This window comes from Cryptomeria japonica, chromosome 9 (assembly GCF_030272615.1).
Source record: "Cryptomeria japonica chromosome 9, Sugi_1.0, whole genome shotgun sequence".
Taxonomy (NCBI): domain Eukaryota; kingdom Viridiplantae; phylum Streptophyta; class Pinopsida; order Cupressales; family Cupressaceae; genus Cryptomeria; species Cryptomeria japonica.
The window spans coordinates 676,520,887-676,541,919 of NC_081413.1; the positions used below are offsets into that span (position 1 = coordinate 676,520,887).

At 38.1% G+C, this 21,033-nt stretch overlaps 1 protein-coding gene across 2 annotated transcripts in view; it reads left to right on the top strand.

The window, feature by feature from the left end:
* Positions 1–1,369: 1,369 nt before the first annotated feature.
* The window catches only part of LOC131077226 (uncharacterized), a 210,904-nt gene continuing 191,240 nt past the window's right edge, over positions 1,370–21,033 (top strand). The window contains exons 1-2 of one of the 2 annotated variants that reach the window (XM_058014672.2): positions 1,370–1,744; positions 1,878–2,006. In XM_058014672.2, coding sequence (XP_057870655.1) covers positions 1,486–1,744; positions 1,878–2,006 — 388 coding nt within the window. In that variant the 5' untranslated portion in view covers positions 1,370–1,485. The remainder of the gene's footprint in view (positions 1,745–1,877; positions 2,007–21,033) is intronic. The other variant, XM_058014670.2, reaches the window with a different exon arrangement.

Sequence of the window (21,033 nt, forward strand, 5' to 3'; positions counted from 1 at the left end):
TTAAGTGAAAATATAATTTCAATTATTTATATTTTTTAATGAAATTATAAATGATAATTCATAATTAATAGAGTTCATTTAATTTATATTTATTACTTATTTGTCTTATTAAAATTTTAATTATTGTAGGATACTTATTTTTTAAATTAGAAATCTATCTTTTATTTCTATCTTCTTTTGATAAGAATTATCTCTTTATAACTACCTCTCTCTCCCCTTCTCTTCTTGTATATATCTATTTCTCGCTCCTCTTCCAATTTATGCCTATCTCTTCCTCTATCTCCCTATATTTCTCTCCCTCTCCCTTCATATTTATTTGTCTAGCTCTAGTTCTCTATATATATCTATGTATCAATCTTTTTATTTCTCTTCGTTTCTCCCTCTCTCTATGTCTCCTTATATCTCTATATCTCTATCACTCTATCTCGCCATCTACATATCTCTTTATCTCCCAATATTCCTCTATATATCTCTTTATATCCCCATATTCATATCTTTTTATCTCATTCTACATCTCTTTATCTCTCTATCTATTTTATCCTCTTCCTCTCTCACTCTATCTACCTTTCTACCACTATCTTTCTCTCCCCCTTTATTTATATACATGTATCCCTCTGTATATCCATCTCTCTCTCTCCCTCTTTGTCTCTCCTTATCCCTCATTTTAAATCTCTCTCTCTCTCTCTCTCTCACACACACACACACACACACACACACACACACACACACACACATCTATCTAATCCTATCTCTTCTCTCTCTCTCTCTTTTCCCTCCATATATCTCTCATTTTCTCCATCTTTCTCTCCTCTTTCTCCATCTTCATAGTCATATCATCTCCATCTCTATATATATCTTTATATTTATCTCTTTACATCTCTCTCTTTCTCTCTTTCTTCCCCAACCCCCCACCTCTCTCTCCCTCTCACGTGATTGCAAACATAACATGAGCCTGTTGGTTATAGAACTTGATTTTCTTTCTAATTGATTTTTTTTTTTTTTTTTTTCAGTTATAATTGGAACCTTGTAAGAGAATGCAAAGTGGATTTGAAACTATCACTTCTCCATTGAGACCTTTGTTTCACAAGCAACATTATTTTCTAAATTTGGTCTACCAATTGATCTCATATAATACACAAATTTATGCAAAAAATTGACCAAATTTTGCCCTAATTGACCTTTCCTACCTCTTCGACATACCCATTACACACTAAGATGCAATTACTTATTTATTTTAAATATGAATTTTAAATAAATCCCACTTCTTGAAACGAAATATCATTTATAACTTTTTAATTCAATATAAGAACCAAATATTTTACATACCAAATTACATTTTTCTCGTATAACTCGATTAAGTCCTTTAATTTCATATCCACGCGGATAGGTAATGTCGGCAAGTATATTTAAGTTGGGAATGGATACCGTGTCGCTGTTTCTCTGAAGGCTCACAGCAGCAGCGGAAAATTTTCTAAATTTTTATCAATGGAAATAGGAAGTTTATTATGTTGTAGCACTGCACCATGCCACGCAAAATTCACCAGCTTTGTGCCTCTCTGCAAAAATGTGAAGCCGCGGTGCGAAGCTAGTTTCCTACAGAATTCCTCCTCCAAGATTAGTCGGCAAAAGCAAAGTATTCCAATGTTTATAAAAAAAAGGAATGCGTTTCAAAGTATTTGTAAGGCAAGAGGAAAAACAATCTCACTAACAGATGACAAGTCAACAATGGAGATTGAAACCCCAGGTACCCATTGCAAAAAATTGAAGCTGTCATGTCATCTTAATTTGTTACTTAATTCCTCGATGATTTTCTGGCGAAAGCAAAGGAATTCAAGGTTCGTAGAAGAAAAAAATACTGAGAAGACATTTCAATGCAGGCGATGAAATAATTTCTTCAGGAGAAGATGAAGACGATGACTTGGTATTGCCTGTTGAAACCCTTGAAGAGGAAGCCAAAACGTTGGCCAGAGAGCATTCACTTTCTCTTTCTCGGCAGTTGCTGTTAGGTATGACCTATTTTCAATAGTTTGGCTCTTTTTCATTCAATTCCAAAGTTTACAGTGCAAAGTTTTGAAAACTAATCGGTATTTTCTCCTTTGAAAAATGGATAATATTGTTTGATTCCATATATCTAAATTTGTCAACTGTAAATTATCTTTTCTTTCCTTAAATTTTGTTGCACAATATTTTTTGAGGATTATAAAAGATTTCGATTAGCACAAATGCTCGTAAGAAATTTCTATAACGTAATAAAGTTAGAAAAAAATCTCTCCAAGTTTGTCATTAAAACTTAGAAAAAGTTATTCAAATAAACGAATTTTGTATATTTAAGCAGCATTTGATGTTATACATGTTAAACACACTGATAGGGGAGAGTGGGGAGGGGGTGAATCAGCATAGGCCAATTGCCTTTTAATTAAACATTAATTACCATTAATAATTTATGCAATTATCATACGAACTGCGAAGCAAAATATAAGCACACATGAATTCAATGGAACACCAGATTTATTTGGGAATCTGGAAAGGAAAAACTATGGTGAGAATAGCTACTTGGATCTACTGTCCAAATCAAGCTTCACAAAGCAAATGAAGAACTACAATATTTTGTAGGCACCAACCCACAAGAATTCCAACCTAGGATGGAGACACCAATCCCCAAACAGATCTGCAAACACCAATCCACAGGAGACGCCAATCCCCTAATCCAATGGACTGAGCACCAACTCAGATTAGGAGGAACCATCCTTAAGTACAAAAGAGATACAAAAGATATATTATGCAGACCTTCACTACTCAACCTTCAACCTCTGTCAGATCTGATCTGCATCAAAACACTCTCTCAGTGTGCATGGAATTTGTAACTCGATTCACACACTTTAATTCATGTCTGCTACTTGTTGTGACGTTTTCACACATCGCCCCATTGCAAATGGGGAACCCCACTTTTTTGTTCCCAGCGTAGTTGTCTTAGCTTGGTCATCTACCTTGGCAATAGTTTGAGTCTTTATGCAATACCTTTGTTGTTGGGATGTAATCAAGTCAAGCAGTTTAGCAGCAGTCAGGTTCCCCTCTAGACTAGTTTGGAGTCTTCTCAGCTCTAAGTGCTCAAGTGATAGGTGAGAGTCAGGCGATAAGTGACAATCAAGGTCGTCATTGGGTGATGCTTCACAATGCAACCTCTAGTTCAAGCCAAGGTGAGTCTTAGGTGTGATGAGTAGTAAGGTGAGCAGGACACCCTTAGGTCAGGATGAAGAGATGAGTCAATCAAGCCTAAGTGGATGAAGAAGGGGGAAATATGAAAAGAATACAAGTTATTTTCCTTGGATTTCCAAAAGGAAACTCAAAGATGAAACCCTTATAGTGACAGAGTCAACCTCAAGAAAGGATAAAGTTCAAATCTAGTAGTGATTCCATGAGTGCTCAAATCCACGACTTTGATGCCTTTTGATCAATGTGAGTCACTAATGGTGAGATGCAATGCTTATCTTTCTCAGGAAAGGATAAAGTTCAAATGTAGTAGTGATTCCATGAGTGCTCAAATCCATGACTTTGATGCCTTTTGATCAATGTGAGTCACTAATGGTGAGATGCAATGTTTATCTTTCAAATCCACACTCAGGATGAGGTGCTTGACCATTCAATGAATAAGGTGAAGTGCTTGGTAAAAGTGATTTTGTACTTAGAATAATTTTGGAGAAGCAATGTGTAGTCGGCATAAAATGCCTATTTTTATATTTCATAATATTTGTTATCTGCCAAAGTATTAATTATTTGTATTTATAATTATTTGCAATGGGGTGATGTGTGAAAACGTCACAACACACATCTTGAGAGACATATTACTCATACTTTCAAAGCAACACAAATGTATAGGATGGGATTGGTAAAAGTGGACACACTCATCTCTAATGAAATTTATATGTTTAGATTTCAAATAGAAGCTACTCCAAAACAAGGGAAAGATTACAATAGTCAATGCTGAATATTGGGACCATGGTTAAGGGAGTTGTTGATGATTTGGATATGGTAATATAGACACTTGAAGAAACATGACTTACTTAAGATAAATCCCATATTCATTGTTATGGAACTCTATTTGGGGTAATGATGTCTTTTGCCAAGTAGGCAACAAAGAAAATTATTTTATCTAGCCAATGATACTAGAAAGACAGGTATTGTTATGAAGAACCATTTGGCAAGTATCATTTAACAAAAACATGGGGATCCCAGATTTTATCTGCTTAAAAATGATGAATCTCTTGGCATATGTGGTCCAATTGAGAAGAGGAGATGGTCATATGCATGTGCAAAGCTAATGATTGTTCTCATTTCGTACTATATCAAAGGGATTTTAAGGAGGTGCGAATAGCGTCTTGGATATTTGGATTGACAATTTTTTTTTCCAAGAATGGTTGATGAGATACACAAGGTGGTGATGAAAAATGTGTACACAAGAATTAATCATACCTTATTTAATCATCTCTCTTATTTAAGAAGTTGTCATATTCATAAAGGAAAGGATACTTAGTTATAGTTGGAGTGCATGTTCTTGAGGGAAAATTATTGGTGAATGAATATTTCTTTATGTCAATGACAAAGATACCTTATTTAATCATCTCTCTTATTTAATAAGTTGTCATATTCATAAAGGAAAGGATACTTAGTTATAGTTGGACTGCATGTTCTTGAGGGAAAATTATTGGTGAACGAATATTTCTTTATGTCAATGATAAAGATAGTGAGATGGTCACAAGTACAAGTGAAACAAACGAAGATGGAGAAGTACCTCAACACGATCTGTTTCTTTGAAGTTACAATTTTGTACTTGTAATGCCTTGCCAAGAAACCCTAAAGGATTCAACTACAAACACTCGAAAAGAGTGTAATTTTTTTTCTTTTTTTAAACAATACAGAATGAAAAGACGTATTAAGATAACATTGCATTAAAATTTGCACAAGTGGAAGACTTAACCATAAACTCCTAAAGGGTTTCCAACGAAGATTACTTAATTAAACTGATTAACAATAAATTTTATTAAACCAACTCATGATAGAATGATTACGACATGAACATAACAATAGGTTTCATTAAGAGATTACAATAAGCATGATTGAATTCATACAACTGTGTTTAGTTACATTACATTTCTAAAGCTATAAACCTCATAGTCCATATCATTGCATTTAATCAATAACTCCATTCATATAAATACAAGATCTACCATCTAAGTCGCATCGTAATAACATTGCATTTAGGTCACAAAGTCTCATAGAAATACATAATGATTACATCAAATTACAACTTGCCATGAAGGCATACATCAACAAATGATACATCCGACCACAAAAGGTCCAAGAGATACAAAATGATCCAAGAAGAACAAGGAGGATCCAACAGGTACAAGGAATGGAGTAAATCCAAGAGAGCATCTTGAGCACTTATGAAGCTAATCCCTCGCAAGAAGGAACAAACAAAACACCCGATGGAAAGTGGCACTACCACTCGACCATGTGGCCCAAAAAGGGACCACCCCTCCGTGCTAGGAGATAGTAATAAGGCCCTCAAGAAAACGACAATAAAGCATCACATGGTATAACATGTACATCGGGTACTCACGTAAGGCATAAACATACAAACATGACTCCCACAAGAATGCTCCAAGTAAACCAACACAAGACTACACACTAGTGAACATAAGGGAAGAGTGTCATCGCATAGCTGGTATGGGTTATCCTGGTAGGCCTCCATAAGCCCTGGCCCCCATCCTAGGTTATCCTGGTAGCCTCTCCCGAACCCCCGACCCCATCCATGACTCATGTAGACCCAACAAACCTTTCGTGAGGACAAGGTGGTTGGTTCTGCCATTCGAGGCCTTCCCACTGCATCCTGAGTCTATACGAGCACTCAACCATGAGCGGGGCACAATTAATCTCGATTAATATTTTAACTGTCCAAACCCCTAATAGATTATTAGATTATCACTTAATTATCCAACTTCCAACGGGTTATCCTGGCAGCCACTTTGGGCCCCGACCCCCACTCAGAAGCCACTCTTTCTTATGACACTACACAACCTCCAAAGAACTCCAAGGCAAAACACAAAAGCCAACCAAACACAGGGAGTTCAACTAAAACTGAAGAAACATACTCGGTTATACAACCCCTCTACCAAGGTGTAACCAACTGGAGGTGTGATACGAATAAACTGGTCTATTCACAAGACAAGACCACTATAGGGATAAAGAAAGTACAACCACAATCAACACTTAACCAATAAACTTGCACAATCGTCTCGCATTCAACAACATAACAACATAAACACAAGAATTACTCTTTTCAAATTAAACACCCAAAATCCTCCAACAGAGTAAATATCCAAAAAGGATTCACTTGCACACCAAACTTATATCCATTTTAAGGAATAATAAAGACAATTCAAGAATATAATTAAAAACTATTATCTAATTGTAACTCTTTCAATTAATTGATTCCTCCGAGATAAGAAAATTTACAAGGAAAAATGCATGAAAAGGTCTAAGTCAACATACACCTAATTGACTTGCACAATGCCTTGATTAAAAATCCATACCCACGCACACATGAAAATCTCCCCTTAAAATGAAATTAAGCCATTAAGTTCCTGAACCCCAAAATGACTAAAAACAGGTCTCACTTGCAATAAATGCCAAGCAATCTTTTATGGAATAAAAGCAAGTTACAGTCTAAACAGGCCATTATTTAATCCAACTATAGATCTTTTCAACTGAAGCCATATTGACTAAATTAATCTATAATTACTAATAAGAACTTTATTTTCTAAAGTTATTACAATAATATCCAATCTTGATTCCAAATTACATATTTAGATATTTATTTCTTTTTGTTTAAAAACTGATAATCATTTTAAAAAACAAAATTTCACCAATCAACATATTTCCAAACATATATATATATATATATATATATATATATATATATATATATATATATATATATATATATATATATATATATGTATATATATATATATTAATATAATAATAATAAAAAAAAACTAAATTAAATTTTTTTCTTGCTTGTTGGGCCCACGAAGGGAGGGGGAGGCGAGGGTTTGGTGCGACCCATGATTGTGGGTTTCCACCCCCACAGCCATGGGATTACCCACAAACTATGGTTTTCCCACAGCCGTGGGAAGCCACGGTCCGTTGGCTCCCACAACTGTGGGAAAAGCCATAGTTGTGGCTTCCCACTGAAAATAAAATACGCCCTCCCCCAAAATTGTTAATGCATTAGTAGCTTCTGCAAGATAAGACTTTCCTAACCCGTTAATCTCCTCTATTCTGTTTTGGTTTACTCATCTATGCTATTAGATTATCTGATTTATGCTTTCCGAACCGAATATGTTTATCAGACTGTAACATTGATCATGATTATGATATTGACATTGGATAAAGATGGATTAGATCGATGACTTGCTTAACATAGTTAAGCGTCGATCTAAATGCTATTGGGCTAGTAACCCGATAGCATATGTAATGCTATTAGTTATCGGGCTTGTTTGCTTTGATACCGATTCATTATCGGGTGTGTTTATATCAATCTGTTATCATTAACAATGGCACCGATTAGTTATCATAGACACCGAGTGGATCGATTGACATTTGTAAGAGTCACGACCAAGTGACATCTTGGTCGGACATGTCTAAAAGACATGTCCGATCAAGGTGCCACTTGATTGTGACTACCTTACTATATATGCAACATTCAAAAGAAAGGAGATGACATTGAAATCGATACATGTTCATCCTCCATACCTGCAGCAAAAGAAAGACAACAATATTATTGTCATAGTCATAATACCAAAATCTTAAATACACCATCTTGCATATAACTTGTTCATTAAATTGGAAATTGCAATAACATTTACATGGTATTAGAGCCACGTTGATCGAACTTGAGGCTATTCAATTTTGTGAATAATTTAAGAACAAGGTTATATACTACATCACATTTCTCCAATGGCCAGCGCTATTAGATTCGAAGACAGACTTGGAGGTGGCGATGATTTTTCAGCTTGGAAGTTCAGAATCTAGATGATCTTAAAGGAGAACAAAGTGGATTCATTTGTTCAAACTAAAAATGACCAACCTGAACATGAACCTGACAAAACAGCATGGATTGAGGGAAATGAGAAGGCCATAAAAATAATAGTTGATGGGGTGAGAAACAACATAATGCCCATCATAAGAAAACATCAGACAACCTAAAAAATGTTCAAAGCACTTGAAAGCACATTTGTGTAAAGTTATTTCAATTTTAATTAAAGAACAATTTATGAACTATGAATGCTATATATGGATATGAGGAATTATGTCAATGTCTAATAATTCTGATTTTTATCTGCAGGTCTGAAGGAGAGAGATCATTTAATATTTTCTATGTCTTCTCCAAATGAATTCAATTGGCATATATATCATTTAGGCAACCGGTCAATTGGTGTATTGACCGGTCATGCCTTTTAGGCATGACCGATCAATGCACCCATTGATCGGTGCCTTTACAATTATACCATTAACACAATGCTGATTATCGGTTCAAAAACCCCCGATAGCATATTGTAATATCATAATATAATGACTGATCAATTTAATGAATCGGTTCATATAAACACCGATGATTCAAAGTGCACGATGAATATAATCCAACCGGTGCATTTGTTAACCAATGTTAATGCCAAATGAAGCGGTGTATTCATTAAACCCGATAACATATAGCATTTAATATGCTATTGGGTTAATACCCCGATAGCATATTAATGCCAATTAACAATTGACATTAATATGCTATCGGGTTGTTAGCCCGATAGCATAATGATAAGCAATGTTTGTACAATCCGATAATCATATGCAATATAAATCAGACATTAAGCATGTAGATAAATAACAGAACAAGGTTAGGAAGATCTTATCTTGCATAAGCTACCATGCATTAACAATTTGAGATATCAAATGCAAGTCGAACTCTGGCATTAAAACAAGAAATAAATCATATCACCATGAACAAGGGGGAGACAATCAACACCTACTTCATGCGGATATCAATTCTAAGAGATGAACTAGCAACTCTGGATTACGAGATCCAAAGCAAAGAGTTAACACTCATTGCTCTAGATGGGTTGCCTAGTGGATGGAGTACATTCGTCCAAGGCATCAGTGCAAGGTCCAAGTATCCTAAGTTTGAAAGATTAAGGGACGATTGTCTCCAAGAAGAATCAATATTGAACAAGATGGGAATAAAACAAAAGAACATAGACGAAGACCTTCAAGTTCTAAATACTAACACAAATAAGACAACCAAGAAGAAGCAATTTAGGAAGAGGAAGGGTCATCAAGGCAAGAACACTTCAAAGAGAGACCTATCACATATTCAATGCTATAGGTGCGATAAGTTCGGGCACTTTGTTGCAAAATGTCCAAAGAGAGCCAAACAAGCCACATTTGCCAGATCAGGAAAATCTAAAAGAGAAGAATCCCAGAACTATGTCCTTTACTCAACACTTACAAGCCATGCATCAAATAAGTCTAACTCCTGGGTGATCGACAGTGGCTCATCCAGACACATTACAGGGTTTAGAGAAGTGCTAGACTCCATGACAGAGGATAATGATGAGGAAGTAACCATCAGAGATGATTCCTCACATCTAGTTAGAGGAATTGGTTCTTGCACCATCAAACTGAAGACAGGCATATAATTGCAACTCGAAGGAGTACTATATGTCCCTGACATCAAGAGAAATCTAGTCTCCATATCAGCCCTAGAAGATAATGGATACAGAGTAACCTTCATGGAGAACAAGGTGCTGGCTTGGCCAAGAAATTTTTCCATCAAGAAAGCTAAAGTCATTGGTCAAAGACAAGGCTATTTGTATGAGCTGTGCACAGAGCCCAACCTAGCCCTAATTCATGAAGCAACAAATGCAAATGAGGTCTGGCATAGAAAACTAGGCCACTTGAATTATAGAGCTTTATCATCTATGGGAAACCTTGTCACAGGTTTACCTAAGTTGCAGCAATATCATTCAGAGGCATGCAAGGGATGTGCCCTAGGTAAAAATATCAAGGGTGCCTTCCATAATAGTACTAGGAAGACAAGCAAAGTTTTAGAGTTAGTTCATTCTGATGTATGTGGACCAATGTCCATTCCCTCTCTAGGAGGATGTTTGTATTATGTAATATTTGTTGATGACTACTTTAGGAAAACTTGGATCTACTTTCTGAAGTGTAAAAAATCAGAAGAGATCCTTAGTAGGTTTAAAGAGTTTAAATCACTGACGGAGAACTACTCAGGAAATAAAATTAAAATCCTAAGGACTAATAATGGGGGGGAATACACATCAGAATTATTTAAAGATTTTTGTAAAAACTCAGGGATTAAGAGGGAGCTAACAATACCTTATAATCCTCAACAAAATGGGGTAGTTGAGAGGAAAAATAGGACAATTGTAGAAGCTGCCAAAGCCATGATTCTTGATCAGAATCTAAATATCAATCTTTGGGCAGAAGCAACTAACATTGCTGTGTATATACAAAACAGATGTCCTCACTCACATCTTGAAGATAAAACTCCTGAAGAAGTATTTACCAAACTAAAACCAGAAATCAACCACCTTAGGATATTTGGGTGTCCTGTCTATATACATGTACCTAAAGAGAAAAGACTAAAACTGGAACCTTCTGGAAAAAGGGGAATATTTGTAGGATATAGTGAAACATCCAAGGCCTATAGAATATATATACATGGTCAGAGAAATATTGAACTTAGTAGGGATGTAATCTTTGAAGAAGATTTAGCCTTCAAAAGAGCCCTAAGTACAATAGAGTCTGAAATCTATATCCCCACTCCTAACATAGAAGAAGATCCTACTCCTGAGCTTCAGAGGGAGAATCTTGAGGAAACTATAGGTGAAACTCCAATCCTACCTAGAGAAAACCTCAAGAAAAGACCTCTATGGGCCACCAAGGCTGTAGCAGAAGCTGAGAAGTTTGCTGCTCCTTCAGGAACCTTCAAGGAAAGCAAAAGACCTAATAAATTCACTAGCTATGTTGCTCTTATGAATGATCTCTCTAAAGCTGAGCCAAACAATGTATCGGATGCACTTAAACATCAAGTATGGAAGGATGCCATGTCTGAAGAGTATCAGTCCATTATGAAGAATGATGTTTGGGAGATCGTTCCTAGGCCTATTAAGAAATCTGTTGTTTCATCTAAATGACTTTTTAAAATCAAACATGCTGCAGATGGCAGTATTGAAAAGCACAAGGCCAGATTTGTAGCTAGAGGGTTCTCTCAAAGGGAAGGAATAGATTATGAAGAAACCTTTGCACCTGTAGCCAGATATACCTCAGTAAGAACAGTACTAGCCATTGCACCAGCAAAAGGGTGGAAGGTGCACCAGATGGATGTTAAAACAACATTTCTTAATGGTGAGATCTCAGAAGAAGTCTACTTAGAGCAACCTGAAGGATTTGAAATTCAGGGTGCAGAGTCTCATGTGTGTAGACTCAAAAAAGCTCTCTATGGGCTTAAACAGGCCCCTAGGGCCTGGTATAAAAGAATTGACACCTATCTCTCTAAACTAGGCTTCTCTAAAAATGATGCAGATCCAAATCTCTACTACAAACAAAATAAAGGTGATATGTTAATATTGATTCTATATGTTGATGACTTACTAATTACAGGAGAAGATCACCTCATAGATCAATGTAAGAAAGATTTATCTAAAGAATTTGATATGAAGGACTTGGGACTCCTTTATTACTTCCTAGGTTTGGAAATATGGCAAAATTCTGAAAATATTATACTAAACCAAGGAAAGTATACCTTGGACATTTTGAAGAGATTCGGAATGCATAATTGCAAACCTATGACCTCTCCCATGGAAACAAATTTACATAAACTTAAGGCAGCATCAACAGAGTCACAATCCACTGACCCTACTCTCTACATACAGATGATTGGGTCCTTGATGTATCTGGCGAATACAAGGCCAGATATTTGTTATGCGGTCAATGCCTTAAGTCAGTTTATGTGTGAGCCTAAGGAAATCCACTTGATTGCAGTGAAACACATTATGAGATACTTACAAGGTACTCTAAACCTTGGTCTCAAATATGAGAAAGTCGATCTAGACCTACACGGATTTACAGACTCAGATTGGGCTGGGAGTGTGACTGACAGGAAAAGCACTTCAAGGTGTTGCTTCAGTTTAGGATTAGCCATGATTTCTTGGATCAGCAGAAAATAGTCTTCTGTAGCACAGAGTTCCACCAAGGCCGAGTACATTGCAGCTTCCATGGCTGCTCGAGAAGCAGTATGGCTTAGGAAGTTGTTTGTGGGACTATTTGGTGAACCCATGAAACCCACTGTCATCCACTGTGACAACCAGAGCTGAATAAAGCTTTCTATAAATCCAATATTTCATGACAGATCTAAGCATAGTGAGATTCCATACCATTATGTACGAGACATGGTAGACAAAAATGTGATCAAATTGGAATATGTTAGTACAGGAGATCAGACTGCAGATATTCTGACCAAACCACTTTCCAGAGTGAAGGTTGATCACTTCAGAAAAGGTTTAGGTATGATAGAAAGGTAATCTGCTTTGTAAATAAGATGTTTAATGTGTAAACTTCTTTTGTCATGTTGAGACATTCTGGGTTTCACCCCCCGTGTTCATATCTAAGAGGTGACGATCTCCCAGATTATGAAAACTTGTATGCAGACATCATAAGGTGACGATCTTATGATTCTCTAAACCAGTTATCATGTTGGATCTCTGGTATGTCATGGATGTGTCATGATGGTGTTGTGATAAAACATTTGTATAAAATGTTTGTGCACATATCACAACTTGGATAAGATGAGAATCTAACCATCCTCATATGTTTATATTTAGTATTACGTGTTTAGGCAATACTGATATCACGTGTTCAGGTGATGTCTTGTCATAATGAAATGATGAATCTTTTATATCACATGGTTAGGTGATACTCTATGTCACATACTTAGAGTGATGTTTTTGTATCTTATGTCCTGATGGTACTTCATATCATATGTATAGATGATATATATTCTTGGAGACTGACATTATGGAAAAGAAATGTGATGCAGGTTACTTTATCTATCTTCCAAAGCTAAGAGGGAGTGTTAATGCATTAGTAGCTTCTGCAAGATAAGACTTTCCTAACCCGGTAATCTCCTCTATTTTGTTTTGTTTTACTCATCTATGCTATTAGATTATCTGATTTATGCTTTCCGAACTGAATATGTTTATCAGACTGTAACATTGATCATGATTATGATATTGACATTGGATAAAGATGGATTAGATCGAGGACTTGCTTAACATAGTTAAGCGTCGATCTAAATGCTATCGAGCTAGTAACCCAATAGCATATTAATGTCGATTCATTTATGAATCGGCATTAATATACTATCGGGGTATTAACCCGATAGCATATGTAATGCTATTAGTTATCGGGCTTGTTTGCTTTGATACCGATTCATTATTGGGTGTGTTTATATCGATCTGTTATCATTTACAATGGCACCGATTAGTTATTAGAGACACCGAGTGGATCGGTTGACATTTGTAAGAGTCATGACCAAGTGACATCTTGGTCGGACATGTCTAAAAGACATGTCCGATCAAGGTGCCACTTGATTGTGACTACCTTACTATATATGCATCATTCAAAAGAAAGGGGATGACATTGAAATCGATACATGTTCATCCTCCATACCTGCAGCAAAAGAAAGACAACAATATTATTGTCATAGTCATAATACCAAAATCTTAAATACACCATCTTGCATATAACTTGTTCATTAAATTGGAAATTGCAATAATATTTACAAAGTAAGAAAATTAAAATAACCGCATTCCCCCCCCCGCCTCCCCCCCCTCCCACAATTTAATAATTAAACAAACAGTTTTTTTTTTAAATTTCTTTCCTCTGTAAATTTAAAACATAAAATACAAATAGAACCAGACAAACAAAGCTGTATATGAACAGGAAAACCAACAATTTATTGCTCCCCCCAAAAAAGGGAAATTTGGAAATCCATATCCCAATTCCACAATTAGGAAAAAAAGAACTAATCATATGTTCATAAAATTAATTTGATATCCCTGAATACCCAACAAATAAAGAATTTCTCAAACAAATATTTCTTTCAAACAGAAAGGAAACTGAAAGGAGAAACAATAACAGTCACACATGCTTTAGAAATCAAAGATGAACAAAACAAAGGTTTAAAAATCCAACCTTCAAATGCTTTCCTGGAAGAAGATTGAATAAGATCACCCAATCCTTCCAAATGCAAGAACTTCTTCAACAATAGAGAACCAATTTTCAAAATGCCAGAAAACCTTCAAATCAACAACAGTTTCCAAAATGCCAGAACTCTCATATTCTGGAAATTTTTTTCAATATCAAGAATTTTTACCTAAAATATCCTTTTAGGGCAAAAATCTTTTCCTTGGAAATATTACTTTTCCTAAAATAAAAATTGAAATACTTTTCTCCAAATTCAATACATTTAAATTTTAATTTGAATTCAAATTTCCTCATACACAAATAGTCAACAAGATATTTTATTTTTTTAGAAGTCCAAATAACTCATTTTTTACAAAAACACGACACAATATAAAACCCACTATATGATACATTAACCAAATAATTTAATTAGATTCCTTGGTAAGATTGGTTTATTTATTGTTATAATATAAGGACCCTATTATAATTTATCCCTTATTTAATTAATGCATGACGATATACATTAATTATTTTTTTGAATAAAGGGGTAAATTTTTTATTAATAATCAGAAGCAAGCATTACACAAGAAGCCTAGAGTCCCCAGGATCCAGGGAAGAACTACAAGCAAATAAAGTCGTCATCCAACTTCATAACTAACCATATCCTCAGCAAGAATCCTATGCAAATCTTGACAGTAATCTTGGGAAAGATGCCCCCAACCCTCAACTTTCCATTCATCACCATGTTCTGAAGCCCATTTAGCCAAACAATCAACCGCTCTATTCCATTCACGAGGAATGTGGATGAAAGACACCTTATCCATCATGGCACTAACCTGCAAAATTTGGTGAACAATCCTTTCCAGCTGCCAATTAATCCCAACCACCTTCTGCTCAATTCATAGATTAACAATAATTTGCGAGTCCGATTTGCATATAGCCTTACGCCACCCCAACGCATAAGCTCGCTCTAGAGCATAGAGAATTGCTAATTCCTCCATAAAATTATTAGCCTTCTGTCCTTTGTGCACTGAAAAGAAGAAAACCACCTCCTCCAAACGGTCCCTACCAACACCTTCAATCCCAGCTGGACCCAGATTACCCCGAGAGGAGCCATTAGTGTTGATCTTTAAGAAATCATGCTGGGGTGGCAACCATCTTCCCACCCTTTGAACCTTCTTCATAGCGCGTCTGCCTCTCTTGACACAAGCAGAAACAAGAGACGACTCCTGCAAACCCATCCTACTCACAATTTCAGCCTCTCCTCTTTTCAAAGGAAAATTCACCTCACATTTAGCTTCCACTGTCTCTTGGATCATTCCTATTATTCTATACCACACTTGCTGAACTATCAGTCGGACTTCCTGAGAAATCCTCCGGTTCCTCTCTAACCAGATCTGCCAAAGTATGAAAATGGGACCTATGTGCCACACAGTCTGGAGAAAGGAGGACAAAGTAGGAGGCTTACCCATACTACTCCAAAAGTCCACCAAAGAATCTGCATGAATACAAGGGTGTTTCCACACCCCCCACCAGTAATGCCAGATTTGCATCGAAAAGGGGCATTTGAAGAACAAGTGTGAAGAATCCTTCTCCCCATTACCACACAAAACACAGATGGAGGGACCATGAAACCCCTGCTTGCGAATATTGTCCCAGGTCAAACATCTATTCAAAGCCAAAGTCCAAGCAAAACAATTGCACTTTGGCCAAGAGTATTTATTCCAGACATATTTCCACCAGTGTACTTCCCTCCCCTCCATTCTACGGGTCAATAGCTCTTGGTATCCACTGGCAACAGTAAAAGCACCCTTAGGATTTGGGGATCACGCAACGCAGTCTTCCTCCAAACCAACAACCGGCCATTCATCAGGCACCTTCCATCGCACCATCTCCAATTGCCCACACCTATAACCTGATTTAAAGTCGCTCACTCTAGACCACCCTGCCTCAAGGAACCTTTGGCAAAGATTCATTAAATTAGGAAACTGATTAATAATGGAAGGGTAGCCATCCCAAGAATCCGACCAAAAAAACACCTCTTCCCCCCTCTTACAGATCCAAAATAAACCTTCCTTTATCAGTGCAGCCCCTTTCTTAAGAGTGTTCCAAATCGTGGAACCTTTTCCCACAAGCGGATATCTTGGTGTTTCTTCCTTCAAAATTCTCTGCATATACTTGTAAGACAAAATCCTAGCCCAACATCGGTCCTGTTCCACCCACCACCTCCAATACAATTTGGCCACCAAAGCAACCCCAAATAATGAAGATTGCCTTAAGCCAAACCCACCCAACTGTTTTGGGCTACGCACTAAGTCCCACTTGACAAGACACCATTTAGAGGAGGACAAGTTGCCTGCCCATAAAAAATGCCTTGTCAAGGAATCCAATTCCTTCACAAACCACATTGGTGCCACTTGAAGCATACCCCTATAAATCGGGAGAGCTTGAACCATAGACTTGATCAATTGAACCCGTCCAGCGAAGGATAACCATCTGTGCATCCAATGTTCAACCTTCATGCGAAATTTGTCCAGAATACACTGCGAAGATTCCCTGAGAGGATTGCCAGTAGAGATAGGAATACCCAAGTAAGTCAAAGGAAGAGAGCCAACTTGAAATCTCAAGATGTGAGCAATCCTCAACTGAATAGGCCCTGGTGTGTTAAAGAAGAAGATGGAAGATTTATTTTCATTGATCAGTTGGCTAGAAGCAATAAGATAGACATCCAAGACTTTACGCAAATTTATGGCTTCACTAATTCTAGCCACTCCCATCAGTGCCGTATCATCCACAAACTACAAGTGAGACTGAGGAGGAATATCATTACCCCAGCTCCAACCATGAATAATACCCATGTCCACATTATACTTAATCAATCTCCCCAAACCCTCAGCCAGAAGGATAAATAAGTATGGGGAAAGAGGGTCCCCTTGTCGAAGACCTTTGGAAGCACCAAACAACTCAGTATGATCTCCATTGATTAGCACAAAGAACAAGGTAGACGAAACACAACTCATCACCCAATGGATCCATTCAACAACAAAACCTAAGGCCCTAAGGATCTTCTGAAGGAAGGACCATTAGACTCTATCATAAGCCTTTGCCATGTCCAACTTGATAAACATAGCTTTTTCTTTAGAAGTAGCCATAGAGTGAATGGTCTTAGTAGCAATGACCACTCCATCCAAGATTTGACGACCCTCAAGAAAACCAATCTGCTCCTTAGAAATGATACCCCCGAGCCATTTCTTCAGCCTTTCCGCTATCAGCTTAGAGATTATCTTCTAAATCACATTACAGAGAGATATAGGGCGGAATTGACTTAACCGATCAGCCCCATCACACTTGGGGATGAGAGTAATAAAAGTTGCATTCAACGCCCGAAGCAACTGTTTATTCCTTTGGGACTCTTGGACCACCTCTAATAAATCCAATTTGATAATATCCCAGAATTCTTGATAAAATTCAATCGGAAACCCATCCGGTCTTGGAGCCTTCCCCTTCTTCATATGAAAAACAATCCTCTCAAGTTCATCCAACAAAATAGGTCCCATAAGATGCTCATTCATCTCCCAAGTAACTAAAGAAGGAATACATGCTAGAACCTGAGTTTCCTCTTCAGACTCCCCCTGAGAGTCCTTCCTGAATAAGGATTGAAAGTACTGCATAGACTCTCTAGAAATCTCCTGCAAAGATGAACACTGCTCACCTCTATCATTAACAAGATTAGGGATGGCATTACCATGTCTTCTTGCTTTCATCGAATTGAAGAAGAATGCAGTATTCTTATCTCCTTCTTGAAGCCAATCAATCCGAGCTCTTTGTTTCCAGTAGATCTCCTCCCTAAGCTCCCACTCCTCTAGATCCTTAATTGCCCTGTCTTCCTTCCTAAGTAAGGCATCTGACAATCCATGCTCTCTTATCTCTCTCGTAATGCCATCCAACTCAAGTTGAGCAGCAGCCTTAGCATGAAAAATATTACCAAAGCTCTAATGATTCCATCATTTAAGTTGAAACTTAACAAATTGCAGCTGTTTAGTAAAAGTATACATAGCAGTGCCATAGGCTGGCCTCCCTTTTCTCCACCACTCTGCAACAAGTTCTTGCAAAGAAGAGTCACGTAGCCACATAAGCTGGAATTTGAATGAAGGAGCACAAGCCACTCGAGCAGAAGAAGACACTAGTTTAATGGGTTAGTGGTCCGATCCTCTCCAATCTAGGATCTCGGAGCATGTGGACCACCCCCCACCAACCCAAAAACCAAAAACCAGGAAGCGATTCAGTCTCTCCGCAATCCAATCCTCCCCTATCCTTCGGTTGTTCCAAGTGAATAAACCATTACTGGGCTTGATGTCAACAAGATTCAGGTTTGCTATACTATCCCGAAGAAGGATGGAAGAAGGCTCCAATCACTTAACACCACCCTTCTTCTCACACAACTCTAAGATAGCATTGAAATCACTTGCCATAATCCACGGATGGAAAGGAACTAACCTACACATAAAGGTAATATGAGACCACAATTTCTGCTTACCATGAAGATCAGTGGGGGCATAAATATTAGTAAGCAAGATGTACTCCCTAGTCTCAAGACTAGAAGCAATCCCGGATAAGGATGATTTGGAAGAAACCCACCATATAGGCCGAATCCTCAAGGGGTTTCAAAGGCAAGCCACACCTCCAGAGGAGCCATATGCCCCAATACACTGGTATTCGCCTCTCCCCCACAATTTTGGCACTAGACCAAACATACTCTCCACCGATAATTTAGTTTCCTGCGGGAAAATAACATCAGGTGAATGACTCCTTATCAACTCTCGAACAACTTTTTGTCTAGGGCCACTGTTCAAGCCCCTAACATTCCGTGATAGAACAATCATTTCGGGGGATTAGAAAAATGAGAATCTAGAGTCTTTATTGACCCTGACTGAACCAAATTCTGCCCCATCAATTTGATCATATCTAAGTCCTCCTTTCTACCAACCTTCGATATCTTCTCCGCAGGTCCTTTTTTGATGTCTTCTGAAGAAGGCCAAGATGCGAAGAAATCCTATTGCTTTTAACCCCAATAGAGCCTAAATTCTATGCTACATGAGAAACTTCCCCAACAACCCTCTTCTCTTCATTAGTAAAGATGGGTCCCTCTTGAGTCACTAGTTGCTGATCTGTATCCATATGTTGACTCCCAACCTCTTGCTGGGTGTGGGAAGTATCCAAGTACGCACTATCAGGAACCAATCCCACCACACTTTGATCCAAAAAGAAGCATTCCCGGATTCACCTCTTGCTGGCTAAGATCATCCAAAGCTTCAAATCTGTTAAAAGTATCCTCATGTCTCTCCTGCAAAGTCCTCTTTTGACCTCGGTTCCTGTTCCTTGTCGTAGCTGGGACGAAACCATCTGCACCAACAGCCTCATCAGACATGGAGGCTTTTCCTTTATCATCCCCATCAAGGTTACAAGAGGGCTGTTGAGGCTGATGCACTACCAGTTTAGACCTAGGGCACTTGCGTTGCAAATAACCATACTCATGACATAGGCGACATTGAAAGGGTAAAGTCTCATAATCAAGCTGTTGGACCCAAGAATAAGAGCCCGCACACATATCTATAGCATCTGACAAAGGCTTACTAAGATCAATTTCAACATAGATGCGAGCAAAAGTCATTACCTTTCTCCCTAGGGTTTGTGTTGAGGATCCAACGGGCTTCCCAAGCAACGAAGCTAACATTCGCAGCACATCCTCCCGACAACATTCCACCGGGAATCTAGGCAATTGAACCCACACTGGGACACGATTCGGAAGCTCCTCTGAAGGGTTAAATCCCGCATGCCACGGTTTGATGAACAACCCCACTTGGTTATGAAAATACGGGCCTCCCTCAAAGACCCTATTACGATCCTCCATGCAATTGAAAGTAACCATGAAATAATTGTTTGCCAACAACATAATATCCATTTCCCCTTCCGGCGCCCAAGTCCTCTGAGCCCAATTCTCCAGAAACTGTAGAGAAACCCTCATCCCCACAAATATGCAGTAAAGCGAGTGCTTTGAAAAATATTCAATATCATCAGCAATCATCTGAGGCGGAATCACCAATTTTGGCCTCTCTTTGCATCTCTCAAGACAACCATTAATCTTTGAAGTCCGAGAACCATTGGACATACTTGCACCAGCGATACCCGGATCTGAATTAAAAAGATTATTAACAAAGGTCTTAGTACCTTTGGATGGGGATTTCGAGCCCAACATTGCTCGAAAATCCATATCGGGTGAAACCCCCGAGGCATCATCGCCAGCAATAGACATCGCACCCAACTGCAAAACCACACCCCTAACAAAAGAGGGCAAGGAGATCTCCCACCATGGCAAACACTAAGATCTCCCACCATGGCAAACATCGATCCCCCACCGCAACAAACACTGATCACCCTCCCCTCCCAAACGCAATCACAGAAATGAATGGGTTAAACCCTCCCCCTCCTGCCCCACAGGCTCCCCCCAACACTGCCGCAAAGCCAACCCCAGCCGCACCCTGCACCAACACACCTCCCATGAGCCACCAGCACTAGACACGTCAGCCAAAGGAGCCGCCCCACCTTGCAATCAACCACACTGCCCTCCCCACCGCGCATAGACTGATAAACAACGCTGACGAGCTAGGGCTCGGATGCCCTAGCTCGAAACCTGCAACCTCCTGCAAA